At 36.3% G+C, this 11480-nt stretch overlaps 1 protein-coding gene across 1 annotated transcript in view; it reads right to left on the bottom strand.

Annotated features, from left to right (window-relative positions):
• The window catches only part of PARP4 (poly (ADP-ribose) polymerase family, member 4), a 42752-nt gene that overhangs the window by 2401 nt on the left and 28871 nt on the right, over nt 1-11480 (bottom strand). Inside the window, exons 25-32 of the mRNA XM_009999435.1 lie at nt 11142-11312; nt 10659-10739; nt 8818-8898; nt 7955-8050; nt 5489-5635; nt 3608-3997; nt 2365-2466; nt 393-495 (exon numbers count right to left, since the gene is read on the bottom strand). Coding sequence (XP_009997737.1) covers nt 393-495; nt 2365-2466; nt 3608-3997; nt 5489-5635; nt 7955-8050; nt 8818-8898; nt 10659-10739; nt 11142-11312 — 1171 coding nt within the window. The remainder of the gene's footprint in view (nt 1-392; nt 496-2364; nt 2467-3607; nt 3998-5488; nt 5636-7954; nt 8051-8817; nt 8899-10658; nt 10740-11141; nt 11313-11480) is intronic.

The following is an 11480-nucleotide window of genomic DNA, read 5'->3' as shown; positions in this document are numbered from 1 at the left end:
ATAAATACTATTAATATTATTTTAAATGTGAAAACCAGAAGTGATCTCTGCCTCTCCCTAGGAGAGACTTCTCTTCCTTTTTTTTTCTTTAGTAGATATTAATATAGCAGATACAATAATTGAGATAAAAGAACCCCTATTTCTACTCCAACTATCTCACAGCCTCCACACATTTTTCCAGGAAATGTGCTTAGCAATCAGGACACTATATAGAGAGAAGTCTAAAAAACCCCTGTATTATTAAAATCAGGCACTTTTGAAAACTTTTAAGTTAAGAGATCCATTTAAATTCTAAGCATATCTTACTGAGAGTTCCAATAGACATATAGTGTAGTAACACACATAGATATATAACACAATGTACTGCTTTCTAATGACAGAAAAGTATTTACCAAGTGACTGAATGCCTTTTTTAACAAGGAAATTGTTAATTAAATTCTCAACATCAAATTTCAAGATTTTTCCCAACTGTAGACTGAGATTCCAAGAGCCATCCTACGGAATAAACAAAGATAAGTATAAGCCAAAGATCCAGGATATTGAAAATGTACTTGGCAAGAACAAAATAGGCATAGGATAATGACTTTAAATATTTTTTAAAAAGCTCTCACAAACTCAAAAACTGAAATCCACATAATCAATATAGGTGATTCAAATATTAAACTTCAAAAATCCTTTATATACTATCAAATATCTGTAATTGACCCACAATGTTGTAGTTGGCCTACCAGATAAAAAAAACCCTTAAACATAAGAACAGTGTCATTTTAAAATCACTGTAATATAAAATATACACTCTGACAACAGTAGCCTTTGCAAATCTATTTCAAACAAGTTCCTTCTGAAAATTAGTTTTAAAGGTGCTAAGAAATAAGCATTGTCCTTACTCAAAAGAAACAATAAAGGATTCCTCTCCTCTGCTGAAAATGCAAAGTCTCTATACAATTATTAAGTTTAATATATATGTCGTTAAAAGCAAAATTAACAAAACCAATCCTATTTTATCTGACTTTCCCTTATTGTTTTAATTAGACAACTCATGACTAAAATTATCTGCCCAATGGTCCAATTTGCCAATGACCCTCAGGTCAGATGGAAGACAAGCTTTCAACAGGATGTTTAAGTACTTATCTTCAATATTTAAATATACTTTTGAAGCTTTACCCATCCTTGCAGCTTTTATATCTTAGAAAACTGTAACCATGGGCATGAATTTATAACTATTTGTTGTAATTTAGAAGATAATATATGATTTAAAGGGGAAGTTTAGATAGTAATTATCCAAATTATGTGAAAAAAGTGAATATTAAGTTCAATTAGCATAAAAAAAACCTGAGAAACTTTTAGTTTTAAAATTCAACAAGTGGCAATTCTGCTGAAAAATAAAATATCTTGAACAGCACTTTGAGAGTGAATTCCCACAGAAGTAAATCACAATCATAAATCACACACAAAATGATGCAAGAATAATAGAGTAATGAGGGTGCAAATACTAGGTGGACTCTGCTGCACAAAGGAACATGAAGCTGGGACATCTGGAAGACTTACTGAGTCTAGTGTATAGGATGTACTCCCAGGGAAGGGGAATTCAACATCTCACCATGCTGAATGGCCACTTTGTCAATTAATGAGAGGACTCTCCACTGGGGACATTCCACAGTGGCTTCTTTATTTGGATCATGTAATACTCTTGAAAAAACCTCCATCAGTTTACCACTTAGAGATATTGACTGTGACACTCACAATCTGATTGTTGATCATGACCTCACTCCTTAAGTTGGTAAGCTCACCAAACCATGGGACAGGGACTTTTCCCACCACACAGAAGATACCAAAAACAACAAAAGTAAACATTTTCCTGCAGGATTCTTGGACATTACAGTTTCCTTCAGTTTCCCTACCAATTGGTCTGACACTCCAGTGGAAGTTCCTGCTGCAACATCTCTCAGTCCAATCCTCTAAAACCCAACAACTTTTTATTTTCTTGCATAATGTGCATTATTTGCATCCACTTCTTCCACTTAGCTTCCCCTGTATGTTTTTATACTTCTCCCAGTAAGTCCCCAAGCTGCAAACTGATGGAGGCTGTAAAAAAAGGTTCTGGAGATGTATTACTACCTGTTGGTCTTGATTTTATACCCATTTTATATTATATTTATATTATATTTTTTATACCCATTGCTGAGTTGCCCATGAAATTAATAAAAACACAGTAAGACTGATGTCATCATACACTTGTAAAACCTGTTTATAAACATTTTAGAAAAGTACTTTTTCTCAGGACAGAATTTAAGTAAAAAAAATTTTTTCCTTCTATTTATATTGTCTTTTTAGTAATACACAAATAGCCTCTGGGTACTGTACCTGATTTTGGAGTGCAAAAATTTCTTTCCAGTTTACCGAAGTCAACTCACGTCCCTGTTGAATCCTTTCTTTATCTGGTGTTATAAAGTACCTTGATTGTTCCTGGAGAGGATAATGTTAATTAAGAATCTTGCCACCATTACCTATGCAGCTACGACATCATGACACAAAGTAATTGCATTTAAAAGTTTATAAATAATTCCTCTTGTTTTTTTTAAAAAAACACCTCTTTCTGGTTGAAAAAGGTTCTTCCTCTCCCACTTAGGAAAGCATTTGCACAAACATCAGTCACAGCTGGAGAAAGTTCCTGTTTAGCAAAATTGCAAGGAATTAAATAATTCCAGAGTTAGTGAGACATTTTTTCTCTTTTTAATCAAAGCTGTATGTCTTCTGGTATTATGCACATCATCATTATACTGTCATTTGTATGTTAAAAATTAAAATTAAAACGTATTGTTCAAAATTAAAATTTCTTACCCTGTTCTGCCTTATACTGAGCAAATATAGAGTAAACTTACTCTGGAGATCTTATCACCATTTGTTGGGTCTGATTTTATACTGTTTCTTAAGCATGATGGATTGCCCATGAAAGGAACAAAAATAGCATGACTTTGATGTCATCATTCTCTTTATAAAATCAGTTTAAAAGCAAAAAACCCCAAAATAATTTATACAATGTTTGTCTCCAAAGATAATTTCTCATTCTGCTTAGATTTTACTTTTATCAATGCATGAATAGTGGATGGGTACTGCACCTGATTTTGGAGCTCAGGAATTTTATTCCTATTTACTGAACTACATAGACGACGACGCTGAATCATCCGACTTGGCATAGAATGGCAAAACTGTCCCTGAACAAACAGAATAATGCTCATTAAGAATCTCATGCTACCACAAAGACTCATATAGCTACTATTTCATGGTACAAAGTAATTCCATTTAAAAGTTGCCTATTAAAGTAGTAAGGAATAAGAGGCAGAATTCAGAGTGTCAGATTTATCACTTTGAAAAAGGTAACTGAAACCCAAACAAATAAAAATAATGCTTTCTGCGTTGCAGGTTCAGATTTCTTGAATTGGAAAGCAGCCTCATTACCACTCCTACCCTGTTCTTTTCAGGCTGTGCACCCCCAAACTTTGAAACACAAATCTTTAAGGTAGCTTTCATCAGCTGAAAGCAGCTTGGATTTCAGCATGACATTTGTAGCATCCTACAGATAAAATACTTTTGATGGAAGACTCACCCCAGCACTAAAGTCCCCTGTAAATCCTTCATCAGGAGTTGTATCATTACAGTTTGGTACTGCCTTTTTCTTTGATAGTCGCATTACTGCTGCTGCTGATCTACCAAAACCACTGAATTCAGGAGTGACTTGGTTTTCAACATTAGTCTTTTCAGAATTTGTGCATGTGGGGGCAGGTGAACCAAACAATGCTGAACCTGCCGTTGGAGGAGGAACACAAGGAGAAAAAAGTGGTTTTGTGCCTCCCACCAATTCTAGAAAAGAAGAGCAAAGGGGAGGAGCAGGAGGAGGAGCAGGTTTAGGAGCATCCATGAAAACACCAGATTTTCTAAGTGCAGATGCCTGAAGTGAATTGTCTTGAGTCAGAGCGGTTTCTTTTTTGAGCGGTTCCTGACAAGGGAGATTCAGCAGCTTCCATCAGACGAAGGCCATGTGGTGAAGGAGACCTTGTTCCAGATGTCTCTGTTGTGGTATCTCCATCCAAACTGGAATCTGATTTGAGACTGTCAACATTACTTTCAAGATCAGAAACACTGGCAAAGCTCAGTGTCCTGCTTTTTGGTGAGATGCCCCCTTGACTAACAGGAACACCTGAAGATTGAAATTGGAAGCCTGCAGGTTCACCTTGCAAATCAGCTGAACAATAATGTTGTACAGATGAGGAACATGCCTGTTCAGTAAAATTACAAGGAAACAAAATAATTCCAGAATTAGTAATCAAAACAGTACTTCTTATGTAGTGTGGAGTATCATTATACTGTAATGCATATGTTCAAAATGAAAGTAATATATCAGTTAAACTAAACATTTCTTACCCTATTCAACCTTATACCAGGCAAATTCAGAGGAATTGTGATAAAATATGAGAAGTATTTTACATTATTAAGATACAAATTATTAATCTAATTATGATTATGAGGCAAGGAAGTTCTGCTGTATAATACTGTTGTACATACACAGAAGGATCTACACAAAATGAAGTGTGGATTCTGCTTCTGCTGCAGTTCTGGCACATGTACCAGCTGAGACCCAGTAGCTGCTGCATTCAAACTAGTGACCCTGGGCTATACTGCCACCACCCACCAACATGTATGTTTGGTACTCTTCTGCCTAGGAATACTTGGGCCAAAGGATCAGGAAAATGGCTTTGCATGAGTTGACCTAAGTTACACAACACACACCCAGTTATAATTCTAAATATCTCACAATCTTAATATGTTACAGACTACAGGCTGAGATGATGCTCCTGAGTTGTATTAAATGCTATCATGGTCATGCATGACATAATTTAATGGACAAATAATTATTTTCTTGTGTCCCCTACACAATTTGGAGATGTAAAGCTTTAATCAGTTAAGACTTCACAGACTGACAGAATTATACCTGCTGGCTAACTGATGCAGGCATCTCTTGTAGTTTCCAAAGTCAAGAGAGAGCTACCATAACCAGCAAACATCCAATTTCACTTGTTCAGGTTTCTCTTATTGCTCCCTCCTCATTCCAGAGATTGTCCCATTGCATGCCCACAATATGACCAGTCATGCTTATCCCCATTCCCCATAGTCTCTCTGCTTTGCCTGTACCTCTCTGCTAGTGGAGTCTTTCTTACGGATAAATACCTTGATTTTCCTTGAAACTCCCCTCCTCCCCCTCTCAGTTTCTCAGAGCTGAATTTAAAGCTCTATCTGCACTAGGATATTCTTAGGAGAGAACACTCTAACAGGTGTTTGATTCTTCTGGAAGGGAGAAGAAGGCTGTAGTACCATGTTGTCTCTCAAAACTTCTGCTGCACTCATGATATTTTTGGGTCAGGTTCCTCCAATGTTACCACAATTGGCTAGTATACTGAGCAAGTTAGCAATAAGAACATAGGTTAGTTACCGGGGGATAGCTAACTCCTCCAGCAAATATGAAGCCATAATCCATTGCCTTTCCATCCCAGTCCATATAAGGTAAAAAATCTACATCTTCTTGAGCTATAATTTCCAGGATGTTCGGAGCATCAGCAGCAGAAGTTTCAGCAGCATCCTAAATAAAAATGCATCACAGTTACAAACCTGAAAATGGCCTTCCAACCCAAACCATTACATGATTCCGTAATTCTAGAGACAGTGCATTTTTCTTTGTGAGTTTGAAATGTGTTGAAAACAGGGGATAAACAGATAATGCAGCACATTAAAAATACACAGTATATACAAAAAACCCAGTAAATGTAATTTCACATTTTTTACTATATTGAGGGACAATGTGTTGTCACTAAATAAAATCACATGAAATATAAAGGTAGACAGTATATATTTGTATGTATAAGTAAGTTGTTCAAATCCCCATAATCAAAACAAAATCCAAATCTTAGGCAGTTGTTTGTTTTTTTTTGTCAGAAACCTATTGCCATCCTTTAAAGGAAAGCAAACATAAGCAGGAGAACTGTGACTCCCCCATAGGAGGCTGAGTTAGAGAGGCTGCAAAATCGGCCAGAGATATTCCATTCCGTATATCTACATAAGCTCAGAGGAAGGTCAGAGATCACAGAAGACAACTTCCTTCCTGCTTCTTCTTCCCTTCTCTTCTGTCCATGGTGGGTGTCCAGGGAGGACGCCGTCCATCCATCACCATTGACCCCCAGGCTCAAGCTCTCCTGACCCTCATCACTTTGTGCTCTCTCTGGCAGCTCCGGGACTTGTTGGGGCTGTTGGCAGCTCAGGAGATGCAGGGGGTGGGGAGAGGCAGTAGGGGTTTTGTACATTTCCTGAACATATTTGTATATAATTGTACATATTTTCTTTAATCATTAGTGTTTAATTAAAGCTTTTTTTCTCTCTCTCTCCTTCTCTAGCTGGGTGGGAGGAGGAAGGGATCGAGAGTGTTGTTGTCAAACCCAAGTCAAACCATGACAATCATTGACAACTTGCTGAAGATACAACTCTGTCTCATCATCCAGAACACTAATGAATATTTTGAGCAGGAAAGGCTTCACTGTTGGCCCCTGGGTACATTGGTACTGGTTTTCACTGGTTTTCAACTGGACTTTCTGCCATTGATCTCGGTGACCATGTGGGCCTGGCCATTCAGCCAGTTTTTCAATCCACCTCACTGTCTGCTCATCCAGCCCATAACTTCATCAGCTTCTGTATGAGCATCCTATGGGAGACAGTGTCAAACACCTTACTGAAGTCAAGAGAGACATTATTCACTGCTTTCCCCTTGTCTACTGAATCAGTCATTACATTTTCCTAATGATATCTCTGCATGCTCAGATAGCTGTCATTGTTCATGTACTTCCTTTTTATGTTTGAGTTTTTCCAGAAGTTTTTTGTTTGTCCATGTTTATGCCAGGCCTCCTGGCATTTTTGCCTGAGTTCTGTTCACTGGGATAGACTGTTCTTGAGCTTGGAGGAATTGATCCTTGAATCTGAAACAGTGACTACAGGTAACACCTATAATCAGTGCTGAGAAAAAGACTCTGATAAAATTATTCTGAACAGGTTTAGGTATTTAACTTCAGGATAAGATGAATCAAGTTCTAGAAATATACCTATTTATTTCTATTCACCATGAGAGGAAGGCAAACATGACTTACTGCTAAATGTACATGTGTTTGGTCAGATTAATTCCCATTCTCTGTGCCCCACCTAATACTTAATCCAATTGATATAATCTTGCTTATCATGATACAACCTTCCATTTGAAAACTCTTCTTACTGACCCTTGAATTTCAAGGCTGTAATTTATAAGCATTTCTTTCCATTTGCTGCAAAGCTTTTGTTTCTCCTACCACTGTTCTAATACTGAAAACAAATGAAAACATTCCATAGTGTGCTGCAATATTAAAGAGAGATTTTTCAAGTTTTACTTTCCTCATGTCTTCCACCTGACATAGACTCCCTTAGCATGACTTTTGCTAATACAAAATCCATCATTTCAGCAGTCCATGGCTAGAGTGGCCAGTTTGCTATAGTTTGGCATCCTTACATTTTATGACAAAGGGTTCTGTGGCTTATGCACCAAGGATTCAAGAGTACTCTTCAGCTGGCATTGTCCTTTGACTTATCTGGCTCCCAAAGCACTATCAGGAATTACAAACCCTTGTCGGAAATCACAACAGGAACACACAGACTGACAAACTTTGATTGTAAAGACAAGCAATGTAAGAGATAGAAAAGGAAATACCTTGCTATACTACAGAAGAAACCAAAATAATGGAAGAAACCATAGTTTTAGCTCTACTGTAAAAGAATAATAATTTTGTTAAGCAAAAGGAAGACTGGTTTTGGTATGCACAAGGTTACAGAATTTAGAATCTTTTGACAGACAAGCTAGTGGGAACAAGATATATAGAAAACATACCCTTTTCTCAACTGCAATGAAGCTTGTAAACTGGCTTATAATTGAGTTCTCCAAGCTGAGATGAATAATCATGTTTCTCAAGGTTTGTTTCTTCATCTACATTGTTAAATATTAACAAATGGAACAGGGAGAAAAAATATGATCAGCTGAAAGAAATATTGATGTCAAAACTGAAAACATATCTATAAACACAGGCACTCTAAATTGGGACATGCAAAAGGAAGAGCTCACGTGAATACACTAGCCTGCCTGTCTGCTCCCTTCTATCTTTTTCTACTCACTCAGCTTTGGGAAGGGACATGAATCTCCTCTAGTTAGACTTTTTTCGTTTCTATCCTCCTTCTAGTGTAAGAAGCAGCTGTATTTTTTAAGAAGAATTAGTCTAAAGTCTCAAATAAGCCAAGATAGCAATATGTTTTTTTACGAGCTAAAAGTAATTTTTTAACAGATCAACAGATCATAAAGTCTGTCTCTAAAACACAGGTCATTATCTTCCACTGTATCCTGTACAAATGCTGTGAACTTTAGCTGGACTACTATGTGTTAATCCTCACAAAACTAAAATTGTACATGTTACAGGAAAAGAAGAAACACCAGTGGCCTACAATGACTGGGTATAGATTAGGAAAAATATGCACCTAGTATGCCAGTAAAGGACATTCTTATCATGAAGGAGAAAAGACTTCCAATTTTTTTCAAAATCTTGTCTGGGAAGATATTACTATATTGTGAATTTACTGTTAAAATTATATTAGGATTGCAACCCTCTAGTTACGTTTAAGAAAGCAAGAATGTTTTTCTGTTCTATTGAAGTTTGCTATTAAGCAGTTTAAATATATACTTTTAATTTCAGATTATCACACCTCATGTTCTGTTTCATTCTCGTGGAGAATCCCATCTTCATAGTCATTAATGAAAGCTCTTGCTGCAAGTTTGTGCAGCACCTAGACAGAAAACAAAACTGATTATAAAAATAGTAGTACCTTTTGAAAAAAAATAATAATTTCCTCTTCTCATTTATGAGGTACAGCTTCAAAAAATAAGCTTCCATGTTTACACAGAATCCCATTCTCTAAGGAAGGGTCAAGCTAAGTTTTAATTTTAAGAGCAATCACAACCTGCACCTAATGTACTTTTTTATTTCACTTAATTAATTAAAAAATACCCAGGCTCACTTGTTGTGCCCATCCCTTAGAGTCAAGGGAGACAGAAAAAAAGGCAGGCATGCAAGCAAAAAGAAAAACTCCACCAGGCAATTAATCTCCATTTGAAACAGCCAACTAAAACAGGTAAAATGCCCCTTCTGTATGTACACATTTTTTTCCAGCGACTGTAAACAGAGCCTGTACACCTATGTCAGATTTAAAGAACAGTATCTATATATGAAATTTGGTAAATTAATCCTGTCCATAAAAATGCAGAATTTGGGGGAAAATTAAAGCAAGTCTAGAGTGTTCAACTTAAAAAAAACCAGTACATCTAGTATAATCAACCAATTCTTGACCTGAGGGGTTGTATGCAGAAAAAGGGAATATAGAACTAAACTAGAGAAAATAAAAACAATTTTGGTGTCTTCAATATATTAAAGTTAACAAAAAGAGGAACCTTTGTGGGGAAAATGGTCAAGTCCAGCTGTATTGCAGTTCCAATTGCCAAAATATTCCCACTGACTCATTTTTTGAAGAATATGATAGATTGCAAAGAGCCATTTCTGAAGAAAATCCCTTAAGCAAATAATTACTTTTTCAGCTGAGGTAAACCAGCAAAAGAAACAGGTTGGAATTCTCAGAGTTCACCTAAAGCATCTATAAATAATAATTTGTTTCAAATTTTGGCCCTGTTTTTTATAATTCTGCCATTTCAGTTTACACCTTTAAAAACTTTTTTATAACTTCATATGGAATTTGTAGTACAGGTATTTTTATATAAGTAAAAATTCATTATGGCAAGCAAATTGCATCTGCTTGCCAGTTTTATTTGCCTGGAGAAGGACATGTTCCTGGAAGCTAATTGTCCTTATGGAAATCAATACAACCAATGTATTCATGAACACCAACACACAGTAGTAGCTTTCAAAGTAGATTACACTAAGCAGGGAACAAATTGAAAACAAATCAGCTTCCCTTAGTGGGGAAGGGGTAACAGTCATATGAGAATTCTTACTGAAAGTTGGCTTTCCTTTTGATTATTTAAGTGTAGACATCTGTTAGATTTAATAAATGGTTCTTTTTAGCTTGTTTTCCTTTTCAAGATGGGTGCTATGCTTTCCTCTACATGAAGACTCCTCACTTCATTATTAATGAAGCAGAGGAAAGGCCAGTAACACTTCACTGTCTCTTCTCTATGTTTCTAGAGATGACAGACTGGTGATTAGATGTTCCACACAGGAACAATTTACAACAAGAAAGAGAATGCTGCTGCAGCTTCTTCACAGAGGTCACCTGAAGAACAGGCAACCCAAGGATAAAGCTAAAGCCCAACACTTAAGTTTTGTGTTAGAAAGGTGACACTTCTATGTAAAACAGTTTCCCTTTAAAAGTCTGAAAACTGAAAGTCTGCTTTAAAACACCAGAAGCAAAAATAAAATGCAAGAGCTGCTGAAAACAGGCATTTCAACCCCATCAAAAGAGCGTGAAGCAGCAAGTGGCTGTTTAAAGTAGCTTGTCTCACTCTGGCATGTACAAATCATGTTGGCCAAACTCACTGTTCCTGTTGTCTTCTGTAGTTCTGTAGTTGACACCACAGTCTGTAGTTCTTTGTTATTTACTATTGCTCTTAAAGTGGCCTAAAAGAAAAAAAAAACAACACAAAAACACTGTTTCTTTCTCTCTCATGGTGTATTACCAGCACACATACATACTGTTCTGTGTCCCCAGTATAACTCAAATCTTCATGTTTTTGCATATCTTGGTTTATACATATTTCCCCTTACAACAAGGGGACATTCACAAATAAAGGAATCTTGTATTTATCAAAGCACAGTGACAGCACATTAAACTAGGTAACTTTTTCCTTTCTACTTAGAGGAAAGACTAATGACAATTGAACAGTGACTTAGTTCTATTTAGCCATGAAAAAGAAGATACGTGTATGCTGTACAGAAGATATATAGTAGAATATTATGTCCTTTGTGATTGTTTTACATTTGAATTTCTATCATGTAGTGCATGCATGTGCCAGACTTTACCTGAGTACAGTGAGGGATGAATCCATAGACAAGAAGCCTCTCATTGTTAAATAAAGACTGTATTTGGGCAGGAGCCTGCATTGGCTCTGGTGCGCCTCTATCAAACTGTTGCCATTTAATAGAAATTGATCTGCATTCTGGAGAAAATATTCTAGATATTTGGCTCTGTATCTGTGTAAAGAAGCAAAACAAATTAGCTCTCTTTGTTAGTATGCTTTCAAAGGAAAACTTAATAGAAAGTAACATATTTCCCATATGAATGGAACTAATTTTTTAACTACTGAAACTTGACACATACAATTCTTGATAAAAAAATGAATCTAGTGTTTGGAGGTAATA

The sequence above is a fragment of the Chaetura pelagica genome, unplaced genomic scaffold (genome assembly GCF_000747805.2).
Source record: "Chaetura pelagica isolate M959 unplaced genomic scaffold, ChaPel_1.0 scaffold85, whole genome shotgun sequence".
In the NCBI taxonomy this organism is placed as follows: domain Eukaryota; kingdom Metazoa; phylum Chordata; class Aves; order Apodiformes; family Apodidae; genus Chaetura; species Chaetura pelagica.
This window is presented reverse-complemented; position numbering and strand designations above follow the sequence as displayed.